The following is an 18,443-nucleotide window of genomic DNA, read 5'->3' on the forward strand; positions in this document are numbered from 1 at the left end:
AATTTATGGTTGAATGTAGAATTGCCACAGGGTATACACGAACACCCAAAAATACACATCACATTTGATGGTAACATATATTTTTTAACACAAATAAAGAAATGATCATGACTGAAGTCCTTTCTATTTCTATGTCATTTTACTAGCTATACACCAAACACATAAAATCAAGCACAAATTACAAGGAATGATGCAGCTTCCTGCCTTGAAGATGTGTATAACTCAGCCTAAAAGAGGCAGCAAGGCTATCACATAGAAAACACTTGTCAACACTTTTCCTAGAATAATAAATGAATGGTCTCAGGTTTGGCTGTTTTATCTCGCAGGGCTGCGGGGGTAAACATGTAGACACTACTCAGCTCATTTTAGAGCGGACGTTTCGTTTCAGAAAATGAACAGAGGGCTCTGTAAAGCCTTTCTAATAGGCCTTGTAATGGATGTGCTGCGACCTCCACGAGCCTGGAGCAGAGAGGAATGACAAACAGAAAGTTTTTATAACATATTCATGACCCTATCGTGTAATTTGGTGCGCACTTTAGCATCTGCTTTGGTTTACAGATAATGTGAAGAGAGGAGACTGTCTGTGTCAACGGACATTGTGAAGCATAGGAGAGCCACTTTACACAGTGAGACAGCCTCTTTCACACATGAAATCAAACCACAAGATTAGTCTTGTGCCCCTTCCCCCTGCTATTTATGTCACTCTGTCCTTCCTCTCTCTCTCTCTCTCTATTTCTCTCTCTCCGTCTCCTTCCCTCATTCGCTCACTCAGAGACACATCTGGATTATCTCACTAAACAGCAATGTCTGCCTCTGATACAGAGGAAAAACATGAGGCTTTCTGATGCTCTGAGGAATGATTCGCAGGGGAGACCAGAGGAGAGAGCAGAGAGGAGATCCAACAACAGTCTACAGCCACAATACACATCTATTCAGTTCAGTCTCCTCTTCTTCCTTTGTAAGATATAGGGAGATTCTATGCTCTCTTTCACTCTCCCGCTGTAACTCGCTTTCTCTAATGGCCTTCTTTCAGTCTCTTTCACACACCTACACTCATACAGCTGAGTGCACACCCAGACATTCCAACACAGCCAGGAAAGCAGGGGGCTCTGGTTTGGGGGAATGATTTCCTGTGTTGAGAGCAGATATCCTGCGTGGGACAGGAAGCTACAACGTTTCCTTGCCTCTCCTCCCTGTCACAGTCCAAGGAGGAGACCAGAACAGCCCTCTTCATCAGGCACAATGGCATGCATATTCCTTCAAACAATAGGAAAAACGTAATGGCTTTCACTAAACATTCTTCCCATTGTTGCTAGATTACAGGAGACCATACAAGCTCGGGCTCTTGAGATGGTGAATCTGAATAATTTTGGCAAGCTGCGTATTCTCACACAAACTGATTTTAAGCTCCTAGGCCTAACCTATCTTACATTAGACAAGCCCTGCAGCTTTCTTTCATCAGAATCAATGGAGTTTTAACATTTGCACACTCATCATCCTTCCTCCCTCATCGACTCAGACCCATAAAGTAAGACATATTGATGCTCGGTTTCCAGTCGCAATCAGAGAAAACAAATGCACGGATGCCCTCCATGTTCCGCTGGAGGCTTTGGACCTCTGTTGGTAGCATATGTCTGTCAGATTAAGGCGTGGGCCAGGCCGCGGAGGAGGAGAGCGAGAAAGGGGGTGAGGGCTGACCGAGTTAACCGGGGCCGTGGCGTGCAGCTGTGCAGTCATATATGATCATCTTTATCTGCCATCACTCTCTCCCTCTGCGCTGGGGGTGCTAGCTCACTGCAGCAACACCTAACCCCCCTCCCCCAACCCTGATGGCAGGTCCAGTGAATGACGCCCTTTTCGAGCTTTTCCTCACACTTTGACTTGGCTTTGACTGGAAGCCTATGCTCTCTGTCGTTCCTCATAGGTCTTCTCTGGTTGTCCGGACCTCATGTGTATTTTTTCCAATAGAAATGAAATGCAATATGGATTTAATTTAGTTCTGTCATCTCTTGGAGCTTTAGGGGGCTCTTTGTGTATTGCATCTATAGTGTATGTATAAAGATGATACACAGTATATCTTCAGCATAGAGACAGATACACTCAATCATTTTTGTCAAACTGAAGTTTTCTGTGGCACATGTTACAGTACACTTGTGTGAACTGTTAAAACATTCACTGACCCATGAGACTATAATGAGGGTCATCATGCCAAGAGCCAACTGGCTGAGCTTCAGTCATCCATCTGAGAATGATTAAATAGAAGGATGCATATAACCAATGTTACACTTTACAATTTCTCTCTTTCTCTTTCTCTTTCTCCTACCTCCTCCCTACCCCCCACCCCCGGTCCTTCCAGACACAGTTCCGGAATGTCCCCCTGAATGTTCCTCTCAGTGTTGCTGCATGCCCACGGTAGCAGAAACATCAGGTTAGATTGCTGTATCAACATGAATCATTGACAGAGATACAAACCCAGCAGTTTCCCGCAGTCAGCAGGCTTGTGGAGCGTTCTGACATATTACTGAAGAATGTTTCTTTCTGAGAATACAGTGAGTCAGTCAGAGACAGCACAGATGACAGCCTGTCTTGTTCCCCATCCCTGATCAGCCCCCCTGATTAGATCTGCACTTGAGTCTTCTCACTCAAATGTTTGTGTTTACTCACAACTAGAATGTTCCTGGATGTAGGACATGTGACAGCACACACCCTTTCATTGACTATCCTGGAGCCATCCTGCCCTGTATCAAACCAACACACATGATCATGTACAAACACACACACTCACACAGTTTCCTTCCTCACAGAGGGTGGCAGAGGGTGAGCTAGTCAGTAAAGGGAAGAGAGGGAGTGAGGATGGGAGGGAGGGAGGGATGGATGGATGAAGGGAGAGTGAGCAAAAGATGGGAGTAGTAGAAATAAAAGATGAAGGAAATATTTCCTCCTTGGAACTATTGATGAAAACTGACAACCCAATGTAAAGCCTCACTTACTTTACTGGTAATATTTAGTCATGATGACGGTTTGCTGATAGTGTGATACTTTCATGAGAATATATTTGTGTCATGTATTAGACCCATATACATATAGCCAGGGGTCGGGTGTAAATTCCATGTATCCCAACAGTGGCCTTTTTACAAATTGATTTGACTTTAATCACTAAGGGATTAAACTAACGGAATGTACACTTAAGTACAAGTGACAATACATACCCGTCCATTGACTATCTTTGAGCTTCTTCACTCATTGACAAAACCTACAGTACACACAAGTACAAACACACACACAGGCCTTCCTTCCTTTCACAGAGAGTGGGAGAGGGCGAGGTGGTCAGCCAAGGGGAGGGAAGGAGAGGTGGTGGGGAGGAAAAAAGAGGAGATGGGGGACATCCTTCCTACTCTGTTCCCGAAATTCTGGTTTAAAAGGGAAACCTTTGACCCAGTGTAAAGTCTGTTTGGACAACTCCCACCTCCTTTGTACTGTGATGTATCACGTTTGCTGGTAAAGACCGGGCAGATTGGGGTTTGTTTAAACGGTTCTGTTTCTGTAACATAGACATAGCACCAAGTGTTTCTGTTTGTAGGTGCTGGAGTAAAATTCAATACCATTAACAAAAATGTATTTCACACAAGTCTTCCCACAATGTCCCATATTTAGCTTGTGCAAGTGCACACTGTGAGCACTTGCAAATGTGATCAGTCCACGTTCCAAAGTCAAAGTCAGAGGTACCAGGTCCATCTCACTGTAAACAATATAAGAGGATCCCTGGAGGAGGTCCCTGACAGTAGAATTTCTAATGTGAAGACAACATCTGTGAAGACAACACTGAGGATTCATTGTGCTACAGAGCTTCAAAGTAATGACACAGCTGCAACCCTATAACGAACAACTGGGATTTAGTCAGCAAGGACAGACTAAAACATTTGGAAAAAATGCAGTTCTTTATTAATAGATCTCTACCTAACGGCTTGCTCACCGACTATTGCATAGAATTTCACGGAAAATCCATTTGATGTCCCATCTGACCGGAGCTAAGTGAGCCCCATCATATCTAATGTATCATGTTTCTCTGTGGCTACATGGGTATACAACTGATCTGGAGATCAGCAGAGGAACAGCATGACAGCTCTGTTAGAGACTGCTGAACGGGTTAGTAATGTAACTTTGCTTTACAGTACTTACTGTTGGGACCTTACAACCTGCACACCCTGGATTATACAAATTCTCACACATGTACACAGACAATCACACACGTTGACAAATCAGAGTTCACCCTAAAAAAGGAAAGGATTGCATATGCAGTATTTTCTCTGTACCAGGGATGCAGATCACAGTGCATGTCCTTTCCCATGTACTTCATGTGTGTGTATGACTGCTGTCCTAATGACTCTGTGGCCAACATGTTTATCTTGCAGTAATCTCCCTCCTATGCTTTTAGCCCCTGCTAAATGTGGTTGTTTATCCTGTTAATGTGTCTTTCCACTGAAAATCCCTCAATAAAATAATCTTTCTTTAATGTAAAACATGAAATGTGTTTGTGTGTGTGTGAGGGGGGGTAGCTGTCTTTGGGCAGTAGGGGGAATGAAGAGTTGCCATGAAGATGCTATTAATCAATAATAAACGTGTACATTTTATATTGTGATAGATGAACGAAATGTAAAGGATTCCAAAATGTTATACAATACTATATTAGACGCATCTTTTATAACTATTTTCCTACACCAGTAAACAAATGAGGAAATACTGCACCCTTGTGTTGATAAACTGAACTGTTGAGAATCCCAATTCCATCATATTGTCACTAGGTGGCGTTTCCCAACATTCCTTAAAATATCCACGGAAATGACTTGCATGGACTTGGAACCTACAGCTTCCGTTGTCTAAGGGCGTTTTTTTTCATCTTAGCACCAGAATTTTTTGGGGTGGTGGCTTCTTGATTCACAAGTTTTAATTCCACCAAGGTAGAGTCCAGGAGAAAGACCCGACGGTTTATCCTTTAAACTTGATTTTAAAACTTTTGTTCCTTAGTCGAGACTTCAACACCGGCTTTCCCTGTGTTGCTCAAATAAGTTCACGCAACAAAAGAGTGGTTTGCCAGTGGTGGTGTGCGCTAATAAGCTAACCAGGCGAGAACGAGCTTACCCTACTTTAGCTAGCTAACTCGCTAGCTCCAGAGAGGTTTCCAATGCAGGCCATCAAGTGTGTGGTAGTAGGGGACGGGTAAGTTGAATTAATATTTTCTCAAGCATACCATTAATGACGTGTGTGATTGTACATTTGACACATATGAGGTAGTTTATTGGTGGGATACATGACGTACACCCTGTCTCGGTAGCTAGCTTTGTTAGCATGGCTTGCCTGCTAATACTAGCTCAACTATTAACAACTTCAACTTGGGTGTGAGCGACATGCTGCCCGAATAGCGAGCGAATGAGTTCCGCATTGTTCATTTTTATTTTATTTTGATGGTCAAAAACTTTTATTTATTACTCGTGTTTGTCACCTAATAATCACACCAGATTGGGTGCTCCTCCCACTTTAAACTATCGGCTATTCCTTTCATAATTTTAAATGAAGGTGTCATAATCACGGTCTATCCTTCCATCTTCCTCAAGTTATGCTATTTCACGCAGGATACTTTTCCTATGCTTTGGAATATTTGTTTGATTTATTAGGACATTCCAACAGTGTGTACCAGGCTTTGCCATGACCAGCATTGCTGATCTGAGGCTGAATGTAAACAAACGGTGGTGAATGTTGTCTGCCATGGTCTGTTACTGGTACCACCACGGGCCTATTGAAGAGGGAACCCCAAGCATGGCTGACATGACAAAGCTCCCTTCAGTCAGTATCTAGAACAATGACAAGACAGGCCAGGGGATTGTTTCTTAAGTTAACCGTCCAGTGAATTAAAACCGTTCATGAACTGTATGTGTTGGTGATGGTGAGACTTCTTACACATCAGGATGTGTACATGGTAGTTTTAACTGTGCGATCATGACTCACCACTTCTTATACTCTTTTGCCTCTCTTTCTTCCTTCCTTCCAGGGCTGTGGGTAAAACATGCTTGCTCATCAGCTACACCACCAATGCATTCCCTGGAGAGTACATCCCCACAGTGTAAGTGTGCACTCAACATCCTAAGATTGACATGACGAGTCAGTCAGCAGATAGATGGACGCCAACTGTTAGCTGACTGCGCTGAATCCTTTCCGAGATTAACGGAATCCAAACAGTGACCTCCTTAGTTTCTTCTTGATTCTGCAAGGATCCATAAATAATTTAGATAGATCAATATCTTCTGTCTCATTCCTATTTATAAGTGTCTACATTTCCTGGTAATATGTTGCTCACATCTCCTGATAAACCTGTTCTAACAAACCACTTATTTTCGCCTACCAGCTTTGACAACTATTCTGCCAATGTGATGGTGGATGGTAAACCAGTGAACCTGGGTCTCTGGGATACAGCAGGACAAGAAGACTACGACAGGCTCAGACCACTGTCTTACCCACAGACGGTATCTACACACACACACACACACACATGCACTCGGCAGAACTAGCCACACACAACCTCACACAGACCATGAATCATGCACAGGCCAGGCTCTATAAGGGCTGGCAGTGTATGTGAGGGGGTTTATGACTGCCCTGTGTCTACACACATTCCCTCCACAATAGCTGGCGAAGGGCAGGGAGGAGGTGAAAGGCAGCTCTGTTTGAGTGGTCTTGGCAACCCTCAGCCTATGAGGAGAGAGGAACCGTTAGTCAGACCAACATTGTTCGCTTGATCAGTAAATAAACTAGTGATATGTGGTGACTGCTGGTTGTGGAGTGGGGAAAGGTATAGCATCTGGTATTGGGACCTGTTCAGAGCATTTCTTGTCGTCATTGGTACGCCCCTCAGTTATACTAAGCTGATGAGCTGATGTTGTTCTCTCTCCAGGATGTCTTCCTGATCTGCTTTTCTCTCGTGAGCCCTGCCTCCTTTGAAAACGTCCGGGCTAAGGTGAGGCCATCGCCCCTGTTGTGGTTGGTTTCATGTCCCTTCTAAGTGAAACAGTTGAGGTCTTGTGATTGCCTTGCCTCCTCTGTACTGACCGGACTCTCCTCCCGTCTGCCTGGCCTCTGTCCAGTGGTACCCTGAGGTTCGTCACCACTGCCCCAACACGCCCATCATCCTGGTGGGCACCAAGCTGGACCTGAGGGACGACAAGGACACCATCGAGAAGCTGAAGGAGAAGAAGCTGTCCCCCATCACCTACCCCCAGGGCCTGGCCATGGCCAAAGAGATCGGTCAGTCTTGTCATCATAGCAACACTTCTAGGGCAGGGCAACGTCATGGAAATGTCTTATGTGGTAGTCTATTGAAGTGGTTTAAACGGCGCTGTATGAATACAAATTGTTTTAGTCCAGAACCTTTAAAGAAGCATCTTCTAAATAAATACATGTAAACGTGGCCTTTTTCCCTATGAACTGTAAACATGTTTATCGTTGTTAATAAGGAAAACCTAAGAAGGTAAATATGGTTTATTTGTAATGTCTTTCTATCTCTCTCTGCCCCTCTCCTCACCTCTTCTGCTCTTAGGCTCTGTGAAGTACCTGGAGTGCTCAGCCTTGACCCAGCGTGGCCTTAAAACGGTCTTTGATGAGGCCATCAGGGCGGTGCTCTGCCCCCCGCCCGTCAAGAAGTCCAAAAGGAAGTGCAAGATCCTCTAATGAGCCTTGGTACGGGAAGTGGGAGGAATGCTGCTGCAGTCTGAGCTCACCTTTTGGAAAGGAAGAGGGTGGGGTGTTTCCTGTAGTCCCATGTCAAGTCCCCCCTCCCCTCCCCCCCCCCCTCCTCTAGGTTAGATCTGAGAGAGCTGGACACGGTTAACGTCATGGAGCGATCACTACAGTTCCCTTTTATTGGCTGGATGGGTCATCCATCTTGGTGTCTATCCACTGTTGTCAGATCCAGGCTAGTGTTTAGGGGGAAAGGGGTCAGTTGGAGACAGGAAGTAGAGGGAGGATTCTACAGAAGGATGTGTATTCCTATGTTATATTTCTCTGTACAATTGTAATAATTACTACTTAGATATGATTGATTTGTATCCTGCGATCATAGAACTAACTCGACTATCGACTCAAGGAGGAGCGGGAAACATCAGTTTCCCTACACTAAGAAATTCCTGCTGCCTTCTAGTTTTACTCCCCAAATCTTTTTTTCCCTTTTTTGAATTATTTTTCCAAGAAGATTTTTAATCAATTGCTCATCTGTTTCAGTCTCTTTCCACTCTTAATGAGCCCATATCGTTTGTTTACAGACTGTAGTTGAGGTGTTGCCAAATGGATAACTGTCATCTTTGTGTAGTTGCTCTATGTACATTAAATGTAATAATTATACTGTCTTTGTCCCTTTAGAGTTCTCTTCTGAATACCATATGACCATCTCAAAGTGACAGTTAAATGATTAACTTCTAAACTCTAAATGAAGTGATGTCGCCAAGTTCTGTAATCATTCTCTCAAGTAAATTCTGATCAAAAAACATTTCCTGGTACAATTGTAGTTGATCTATCACAGTAAACTATTTTTAAAACAAAACTGATTTAAAGTTGGTATCATATTTCGAGACGGTTTTAAAGGTTATCCACTGATTTATCCACTAATGATCTACAGCAAGCTGCAACCCCTCTCGCTCCATTTAAAGTAGACAGACAGTATTTCATGCACTAGGCAGGTCTACAGAAGTGCTTCTTAAGGGTGGGAGTAGATTATCAGTCCAAATCAATATAGATACCTCTGGTTATACAACGGTTTTCATGTTTTGTGACAGTTCATGTACATGCTGTACCATAATAATCCTACATAATGGAGTCATCAATCATGGATCATGTCTGTGGCGGCTAGCTTTTACAGCCCAAGGTATCTGTGTGGTGTACTCGGCGTTGTATAGCGTTCTCTACTCTCATTCCTTTAACCAGTAGACCTGGCCAGGCACAGCAACTTTTAGTCTCTTATGTTCCATTTCTAACTTCAGAGTTCAAATATATTCTGATGTTGGCTTCTTTTTACTCTGAATAGTTATGTGATGGGATTACAGTGTGATGCTGAATATCACAATGTTATGTCAATATTGTCCTGTCTTGTCAGCACTGATTCACTAGATCTAAGAACAATGTTTGAACTCTCAGAACCTGTATATTGCCACCATGTCTTGTTATACTGTAGCGTCTTAAGTGCTGTAGGAACCATAATCATTAGATCGGTGACTTGCTACTGTACCGGTGATTATTCTCCCAAGCACACCAGCTGTCATGAACTGTGATCAAAATGTGCAGGACTTTTAATCTTCACCCTTGAGAAACAGCAGCATTTAGCAATGTTGTAGGCATAAAGAAAACACAAATTTTCATTTTATTTCAATAGTAAATTATAATCTGTTGTGTTATTTGTTTTTTAAGCAAATAAATTCACAGACCTGCATTGGTAGTTTGTTTTCCCCACCCTATTTGAATATATAATTACGTTTATCAGTAAATGTCAGTATCGGGGCATCCACCTCTTCCTTCCTGGCTATGCTACAGCTTCCTCTGCTGTTCCCATTGGTCAAACACCAGCTTGGCAGACACAGCATCCTGTACCCCCATCCCTAGGTGAGAGAAAGACTGTTAGTAGACCCTGGGAGGGACAGGATGAGAGGGTTACAGGGGATGGCAGGGTGATGACACCTACCTAGGGATTTAAACACGGTGGTCTTCTTTCTGTGGGCAGGTTTGTTTCCATTAAGAACTTCTCCCAGCTCTGCAAACACTTCAGCCTGGAGATATAAGACAGCCCCTGTCAGGTTGTTGCTGTTCTTATCCTGAGTAATACCACTGCAGTTACTGTAGTGTAATAGCATGGTAACACATGGATAGGAAATAACACTCCCTCAGTATGACAGAAAGAAGTACTGGCAGACACTCAAACACACGGTAAGAGAGGAGGGACTGACCCCTGACAGGATGATGTCCCCAGACTCTGCCGTGGCTCCCTCTCTGCTGTCCACATAAACCACTGCTTCCCTCATCAAATCATCGTCCAGCTCTCGCCAGTCTGGTCTGCAGGCTCCCACCGCTGACACACACACACACACACATCTCAAACAGCTGGCACACAGAGCTCCCACAGAGCTAACACATTCATACCACAGAGTTCCTACTGGACTCCTATTACACACATAAAAAAATGCACATCGTTTACAGTAAGAAAGACCAAACCCCTACGACTGCCTTCCCTCACCTGCCACGTGTGCCCCTGGTTTGACCCACTTCCCGAGGAGGACCGGTTCAGTGGCACGGGTCACGGTGACTATGACGTCTGCCCCTCTCACAGCCTCCTCCACAGAGTCACACACTGACACAGCACCATCCACGGAGCTGGCAAACTTTGCTGCCGTCTCTCTCCTCGGGCTCCACACACGCACCTGACACGGTCATGGTAAACACACCAAACTTCTAGTGATATACTTACTGTATAGTACAGTCATTTACATTTACTTCTACCTTCATTTTTTCCCTTTATTAAAGTGTTCTTTCAACCTCATTACCTCCCTGAAGGAGAAGGTTTCAGTGAAGACTTGGTAGTGGCTGACAGCCTGGTGACCTGCTCCCAGAATGGCTAGCACCTCAGACTGCCCTGGCATCAGCAGCTGGACAACAGAACACATTCCATGAGATTAAAACCACAATTCCAAATACCAGTAAGTTCCAAAACCTACACTAAGGTACAGTAGGCTATTTCATTGCTAAATGGATGAAATGAAAAAGTAGACTAGGCTACAACATTTACAATTTGAATTCATTTGAAAAAATGGCTATAAAATCAAAACATGTGTTTGTATACGTTTTGGAAGTGATGATAAAATTAGTCAGGAGTGGGAAGGTGTAGCCTACTACCTTGGCAGATATAGCAGATACCGCTGCTGTCCTTTTGGCAGTAATCACATCTCCATTTATAACCTAGACATGAAAACCACACTACTGATTCTCCCGAAACGTATTTCTGGTGCAATAATCACTTACGACATCTGATCTCGGAAATCAGGCATTTTAGTATGTACACTCACAGCTTTCAAATTACCATACTCGGGATCAAACACTAGTACAGTAGCTTGGGTAGAGGGCAAAGTTGAACCGCTTTCTCTTTTGTAGAAACACACCATTTTAGTGCATAAGACGTCTTCATGTACCATGTATGCTGGCATTAGACCCAAAAATCTGTCAAAAATAATTCGTTACTGACCAGTTAAATTCTGATTTACATAAGGACGTTACCATTAGTGGAAACCTACCCATTGTATTTCTGTAGCGGGATCACGGTGCGTACGGGCTGAATTAACTCATCGCTGTTCCGTTTAGAGAACTTCCCCATCGCCACTTCCAGACGGGGAATAAGGTCTTTGTATAGCAACAGACCCTCCACCTCATCCTGCTTTATGACAGCTGGCGAGTCAGTCATGTCCATCCACGTCCAACCACCACGGAGGCGAGGTTGTTTGAAGCGAGGTCCAAAAGTTCTGAAACTCACGTGGTCTCCGTTACGCAAGAGGCCATCACCAATGAGTCACACGCTCAACAACTCAACAATTAAAAGGATAGTAAAGGTACAGTACAGTTTATTTCTTAATTGGAATTTAAGTTTTTACCAAAACGTAAAAAATTGTTCGGCCGGGATTTCTAAATTTGCGAAAATCTCCGGGATAATGCTTAAATTACGTTATGATGTGTATCGATCTTGTCAAATAGCCTACTTCGTTGTGTGTGGCACACATTTGCATTGCTTTAACCATGTGAAACTTGTCATACTATTGCAATGTCACAGAAAACACCAGACATTCATAAAAAATAACCATAACCATGTTTTATTATCACAAAACATAAGTTTACACGATTTAAGCCAAAAATCGGCTACTTTCTGCTTCCCTAAATAAAAAACAGATAAATGTACAGATCAATGCCTCTGTCAAAGACAATTCGATACCTTATCAAAAAACAAGACCAGGACTAACTTAATTCCCTGATAAGTGTCCCTCTCAGGGACCATGAACACCAGAGAATTATAATGTATAATACAATCACACCAACAGTCTCTCTATTGCAGTCTGAATAGACTGAATCTGCGGCTTCAGTTGAGAGCCCTCCTTGATGGTGACCGAGGTGGCGATGACGGGTCGAGAGACGCCACAGGCGCGGCCCAGAGCCTGCTTGGAGCGCACAAACACATAGGGCACGTTCTTGTCCTCGCAGAGCAGCGGCAGGTGGAGGATGATCTCCAGAGGCTCAGCATCTGCAGCCATCACGATAAACTCACTGATCCCTCGGTTCAGGGTCTTAGTGGCTGAGGGTCAAGAGAGAGAAAGTGTGAGTACGGTGAAGCAGCCATTAACTCCCATTTAAGCCCATGACTTTTGGTCTTACAAATAGTCTCAATATGGTTGTCACTGCACTGTATTCGTTTTGAAGGTGCAGACTGGTTTCACATCCAATGTAGTTGTATTGTAGGCTACAGGGGACTGGCTGTAACAGATCTACCCATGGGGGGGAGATTTTACATATACATATCTTTACAAGTGGATGGATATTACATAGGCTCACCCCATTCCAATATTGTAACTATGGTTCCTACTAGTATCAGGCACTCACCTTCATTGGCCCCTTTTCTTAGCTGTTTGTAGTTGGAGGCTTGCTGCACGAGGTCCAAGATGGTCTTAGACAGCGTTGCATCGGCCAGGGGGTAGGCTTTAGGGTTCACTTCAGCGTCAGTCTGAGAGAACAAATGGCTATATGTTAACAATTAACACCACCACCAAAAACATACTAACTAACTTAAAGCTGCTTCGCTAGGTAGTTAACCGTAAGAATATAGACATGGTTCCGTCAATGAACTCAAAACTCACCATGATGGCTTCCGTTGATGTTTTCAATGAGGTCTAAGCTCTCGATTTATTATTGCTGGTCCTCTCGGCGAATGCTTCACGGAGGATTGTTGACCTTCTTTTGATTTTTAGTAAATTCGTATTAATTCGGAATTTACAGAACACAATGTTTTCAGACCTATGAGGCTCGGTGAAATTCCAATTTTGCGTTTTCTGTTCGTCGGCTTCAACACGTGTTTCAGTGCGCAGCAACTCTACACATGCGCAAAAAGAACCCCTTTTACCGGGACAGGAAATGCTTGGAACGGAGATTCTCTCCTTCACGTAGCTTACCTTTAATTCGGTAATTTATTTAAAGTACCCTACCTTATCGACAATATAAAATATCCAGAAAAATAAGTGGGATATTTGCCCAATTTTATAATTGTGGATTTGGAAATCCAAATTTCTTTCCGCTACACTCCAGGACAGTAGGGGACGTGGTTTGGTTTGGTTTAAAAATCCATCGAGGAAGAATCTGACGCGCTTGGAACTCTGGGTAGGGCATTCACGAGTCAGCCATATTGTTTCATTGCCCTGGTAGAAGTACAGAGGGGATATGAAGGGGATTCGGGGAATAAGTCAACTATCGGTAAGAACTCACCCGACAACCTCGCTGGTCTGAATATATATGTGCCAGTAAACGCTCTCGACATTTGTGATGTGATTTCTTGTCTTGGTGAACCCAACTCGAGAAACTGTCTGAAGATGTTTACGTCCTCCGATCAGTCAGTTATGTCAGACGGGTATACAACAGTAGCTAGCAAGCCACCTAAGCTATATCCTTATGGTTTTCCAGCACTGGCAGCACTTAATCTGTCAATCTATAAACTGTGCGACTCAGACGCTCGACAAGACACGACAAGAGCGTCTGACTACACTTCGTGACACACATCGTGTATGTGTATGTGTTCCTGCGGATGTACGCGACGGGCTCACAGCCAGTACGCCCGGTTTAGTTTCACGTCACTTTAAGAGTTGATCTTCAGTTCATTCAACAAGGTTTACAAAACCACCTACTTATCACAATACTATGTTATTTTATTACATGTAGTAGCAATTCACTCTAAAGAGGGATGTATTCATAGCTGAACACTGTCTGGTCATGTAAGGTCTCTAGGAAACCCAACAGTCTTATATTGATTATTTGTTGATCAACCAGACTCTGTCTCCTCATCAACGTTTTCCTCTCGCTCTGATTCTCTTATCTCATGGCCCTCCACCTGATCCCCTTTAGTCGAGACCCACGTGCATGTGATGATATCGCCTGTGTGTTTTCTGATTTGCAGAGGCTTTACACAGCCCAGGCTGCCCGTAAGGTGGATGTGGCGGCGGAGAGCGTTAAGTTTCATCCACAAGATGTGCAGGTCAGTGGGTGTTGACTTGTCTTTCTCTCCACAGAAACGCTGCTATGCCGCCTCAAGAACAGACCTGCCCTTGAGTGAGCCCCTGGCAGGCCTCAAGGTCTCCCCTGGGGTGGCCCACTCTTACCACGATGTCCATGTATGTGGAGGAGGGTGCTGGGGAGCTGGCCTGTGCATGGTTGGATGGGGAGGTTAAGGGCTAAGTCGGGATGTAGTGGATAAGGTTTGTCTAGGCCTGGGTGGGATTGGTAAGTCAGGGGAGGGATGGTAAGACTGGGGTGTTTGGGGGAGTGATGTTGTGAACCTGTAATTCTACAACACACACATCTCTGCTACAATTCAATGATTTAATTGACTTGTCCCAGAATTAGTTCAGGCCTCTGTCATAAAGCTTATGAATTTATAACCATGCACTGTTATGTGTGTACTGCTCTGTGTGATGAGTGCGTCAGCGGTTACAGGTCACTGATCTACCTGTCTACTCCAGGTGACCAAGCTGCCCAGCGGACTGGTCATCGCCTCACTGGAGAACTACTCCCCGGCCTCCAAGATTGGAGTCTTCATCAAGGCTGGCTGTCGCTATGAGAGCCCCGGCAACCAGGGCGTCACCCACCTTCTCCGCCTTGCCGCCAACCTGGTGGGTGACTGAGTGACATGAGTGAACTTCCTGAGGTCCTCCTAGGTTGAACTTCCAAAGATCCCAAAGCATGCAGGTGGCCCCACTTATCTGATCTAATGAATCCATCTCTGCTTGTGTTTTCCAGACCACCAAAGGAGCCTCTGCCTTCAAGATCTGTCAAGGTGTGGAGGCAGTGGGAGGCAGCTTGAGGTCAGTCAGCCAGTAACAAGACTCCGTACAGACAAGCACATGATATGCTCTTCTTTTGAATTCAAGACATTTAAAAAAGAAATGCAGAGTCACTAATGTGTGGTGATTTCTTGTCTGCAGCGTGACTTCAAGCAGAGAGAACATGGTCTACTCCGTCGACTGCTTGAGAGACCACATGTGAGCATTGGAAGGGTTTTTGGTTTTGGTTTCTTCATACCCCTCTCGTCCTTCATGACTAGACATCATCCACATCATCTTCTCCTCTTTCTCTTTGGTTCCTTCTCTCCCTCCACCTGGTAGTGACACAGTGATGGAGTACCTGATCAACGTGACAACAGCGCCAGAGTTCCGGCCGTGGGAGGTGTCTGACCTGACCTCCAGGGTGAAGATGGACAAGGCCCTCGCCTCACAAAGCCCTCAGATAGGTTTGCCACGTCCCCCTTTCTCTCTCTCGCCTCAGTCCTGGTGGACATATTCCGATATGTTCGATATGATCTGGACTGAAGAGGTGAGCTGGAACTAAATCTGTGTCTGGTCTCCCCAGGGCTGATTGAGGATCTACATGCAGCAGCTTTCAAGAACGCCCTGTCCAACTCCCTCTACTGCCCAGATTACATGGTGGGAAACATCAACTCTGACCATGTAAGAGCACGCCGATGATGTATGACTGAACAGATAACGCTGCGAGTGGTGTTACATCCAGATGATCATGTACTATGATATATACATGCTGCTTGACCAGCTTTGGGAGTGTGTCTATTGTTCAGTGTGTCTGTGTTGTAACCATATTCATCTCTCTTCAGCTGCACCACTATGTTGAAAACAACTTCACAAGTTCCAGAATGGCTCTGGTTGGACTAGGTAAGTCTGTACTACCCACCTAGACATAGTACCATGTTGAACAACAGAATATTTATATATTGTGTGACAGTGACAATGGATAGAGAATAATCTATTCTCACTGTAGACTCACTAATAGATTCTCACCAATACACCGATAGTGTATGACAGTGACTGCAGATGATGATGTACTGATCTTGTTTTCCTGTCCTGTGTACCCAGGTGTGGACCACACTGTGCTGACTCAGGTTGGGGAGCAGTTTCTGAACATCCGGAGTGGTATGGGGACAGTTGGGACCAAGGTTCAGTACAGAGGAGGTGATTCAGCGCACACAAACACACACACACACACTGCTTAATCCCAAGACACGATTTAGGAACAGAATTGACCAGTAGGAATTATCGATTGGCCGTAAGGCAAAGAAAGAGCTACAATATATTGCTTCCTCTCTTCAACACCAAACACGTACTTTCTCTCACTTGATCTTGTCCTCCATTTCTCCCTTGCTCCAGGCGAAACACGTAACCAGAACTCCAACAGTCTGGTCCACTCAGCCGTGGTGACTGAGGGGGCTCATATTGGCTCAGAAGAGGCCTGGGCCTACAGTGTGCTGCAGCACGTTCTGGGGGCGGGGCCTTACATCAAGAGGGGCTCCAACACCACTAACAAACTCATCCAAGGCATCTCCAAGACAACCAGCGAGCCATTTGATGTGAGTGCCAGGCAGTTTACTGTCACAGACACTTGGGACGGTGTTCAGCTTGGTCTCTTGCTTAAAAAATATATATATATATATATAAGAATTATCACTTCCAAATTTAATAAAAGGCTACTTTGGGATATAAAATACCAAATTGAACTATGTTTCTATTTAGGCTTCTGCTTTCAACGTCAGCTACTCTGACTCTGGTCTGTTTGGAGTGTACACCATCTCCCAGGCTGCCTCTGCCACTGACGTGAGTATCAACACCAGCCGTCAGAGGGTCAAGTATACAATGGCTGAATCGATCAAAACTCAAGAGGGACACGTCAATACATTTTTGTCTGAATCTCAGACCATAGGAAATGTGGCATACTATTTTCACGTTAACGTTTAACATACCGAGGTTGTTGTTGATTCACAAGTTGATTTACTTTTCCCTGTCCCCTTCCCCAGGTGATCCAGGCTGCTGTTGGCCAGGTAAAGGCTGTTGCTGATGGTGATCTTGACGCTGCTGCCCTGACCAGAGCCAAGTAAGCTAGTCGACTGACTACACACGTGTCAGCACCAAGCACCCCTTTTCAATATAACCTGCAAATGGATTTAGTGGCACTGGTATTATGTGGCTTTTTGGTAAAGGTTTCCATTTGATGATCTGTGAATGTTATGGATCAAGTTAATCCTGTCCATCTGAAGCTGTAATGATACATGATTGATGATGGACTGTCCCTCTGGCCGTTACCCTAATGGAAAGGACTCAGCTGAAGGCTCAGTACCTGATGTCCCTGGAAAGCTCTGACTCTGTGCTGGAGGCCATGGGCAACCAGGCCCTGATTGCGGGGTCCTACCTCTCACCTGAGGCCGTCGCCCAGAAGATCGACACTGTTGCCACTGCTGACGTCGTCAACGTAAGTGACGGAGAGAACGTTGCCACATAAGTGTGCTGGTGAGAAGCACAGGAGGAATGCAGAATAGTAATCATCACTGCGCTGTGATTCCTAACCCACAAATCCCACTGGGCTCACACTGAAGGTAGCGGTAACACATACACGTGAAAATTTTGGTCAGCTACATCACCTAAAAGCAGCTCTAGAAGGGTGGAATATTTGTACTGGAGAGTGAGTTTAACCTCTGCAACTATGTGATGCTTCTGTTTGGGATGGTCTTGAGTATTGTTGGCTAGTGTGGCCAAAAATTTGGGAATGAGTTTAACTAGCTTGATTTGTCATGTGCTTGTCTGAAAGAAAGTATTACTGTTTAGCTTTCATACTAAACTGAAGACAATTGTGTTTTCCAGGCTGCACAGAAGTTTGTTTCCGGCACGAAATCCATGGCTTCCACTGGTAACCTTGTAAAAACACCCTTCATAGATGAGATTTAACCTTTCTGTCACCCTGTATCCTACCTGGGATTTAAAACGGTAAAGCTATGACCATCTGTCCATTTTACAAACACCCAAAAAGAAATATGGTCATTGGTACTACCATAATTATGATGTTCTAGAAAATAATGTTTTCATCCCACCAGTTGATATTTATACTTGTTCTCACTCTTAAGTGGATCATTCATCCTTCATCAAAGGAAAATAAAGGTCCACGACCATGTGTCCTCTTGAACTGTATAGCTGATGTAAATTCATTAATAAACTGTCTACCATAATATTTGTGGTTTGCTTTGTGTCTTTTTGTTACTGTGTGTGTTTATTGAGGACGTTCTTCAAGCAAATTAGTTGATAATACTTTTATAAACATGCAATAGTGGGATTTAG

At 44.3% G+C, this 18,443-nt stretch overlaps 4 protein-coding genes across 5 annotated transcripts; 2 read left to right on the forward strand and 2 right to left on the reverse strand.

Moving 5' to 3' along the window:
- The first annotated feature begins 4,879 nt into the window (after window positions 1–4,879).
- On the forward strand, window positions 4,880–8,533 carry LOC136950099 (ras-related C3 botulinum toxin substrate 1-like). The gene is made up of 6 exons (XM_067244201.1): window positions 4,880–5,217; window positions 6,047–6,118; window positions 6,401–6,518; window positions 6,947–7,009; window positions 7,137–7,296; window positions 7,589–8,533. Exons 1-6 carry the CDS (start codon window positions 5,183–5,185, stop codon window positions 7,717–7,719), a joined length of 579 nt encoding a protein of 192 aa, XP_067100302.1. The 5' UTR covers window positions 4,880–5,182; the 3' UTR covers window positions 7,720–8,533.
- Window positions 8,534–9,381: 848 nt separating this feature from the next.
- Window positions 9,382–11,535, reverse strand: crym (crystallin, mu). Its single transcript, XM_067244200.1, has 8 exons — window positions 11,319–11,535; window positions 11,094–11,244; window positions 10,924–10,986; window positions 10,575–10,676; window positions 10,268–10,451; window positions 9,981–10,102; window positions 9,719–9,803; window positions 9,382–9,635 (listed from the first exon to the last, which is right to left on the reverse strand). Exons 1-8 carry the CDS (start codon window positions 11,489–11,491, stop codon window positions 9,565–9,567), a joined length of 951 nt encoding a protein of 316 aa, XP_067100301.1. The 5' UTR covers window positions 11,492–11,535; the 3' UTR covers window positions 9,382–9,564.
- A 332-nt stretch (window positions 11,536–11,867) lies between these two features.
- Window positions 11,868–13,135, reverse strand: snu13b (SNU13 homolog, small nuclear ribonucleoprotein b (U4/U6.U5)). The gene is made up of 3 exons (XM_067244563.1): window positions 12,924–13,135; window positions 12,670–12,790; window positions 11,868–12,364 (listed from the first exon to the last, which is right to left on the reverse strand). The coding sequence occupies exons 1-3, from the start codon at window positions 12,924–12,926 to the stop codon at window positions 12,102–12,104; spliced, it is 387 nt and encodes a 128-aa protein (XP_067100664.1). The 5' UTR covers window positions 12,927–13,135; the 3' UTR covers window positions 11,868–12,101.
- Window positions 13,136–13,362: 227 nt separating this feature from the next.
- On the forward strand, window positions 13,363–18,336 carry uqcrc2b (ubiquinol-cytochrome c reductase core protein 2b). Of its 2 annotated transcripts, none has more exons than XM_067244562.1 (14): window positions 13,363–13,533; window positions 14,231–14,308; window positions 14,793–14,942; window positions 15,070–15,134; window positions 15,255–15,311; window positions 15,435–15,559; window positions 15,679–15,776; window positions 15,938–15,995; window positions 16,197–16,292; window positions 16,488–16,687; window positions 16,851–16,931; window positions 17,132–17,208; window positions 17,430–17,583; window positions 17,973–18,336. In XM_067244562.1, exons 1-14 carry the CDS (start codon window positions 13,501–13,503, stop codon window positions 18,054–18,056), a joined length of 1,356 nt encoding a protein of 451 aa, XP_067100663.1. In that variant the 5' UTR covers window positions 13,363–13,500; the 3' UTR covers window positions 18,057–18,336. The 2 variants fall into 2 exon arrangements, with proteins under 2 accessions (XP_067100663.1, XP_067100662.1); XM_067244561.1 differs by lacking the exon at window positions 14,231–14,308 and adding an exon at window positions 14,343–14,444 and having other exon boundaries at window positions 13,468–13,533.
- The last annotated feature ends 107 nt before the right edge of the window (window positions 18,337–18,443 follow it).

The sequence above is a fragment of the Osmerus mordax genome, chromosome 10, assembly GCF_038355195.1.
Source record: "Osmerus mordax isolate fOsmMor3 chromosome 10, fOsmMor3.pri, whole genome shotgun sequence".
Lineage (NCBI taxonomy): Eukaryota > Metazoa > Chordata > Actinopteri > Osmeriformes > Osmeridae > Osmerus > Osmerus mordax.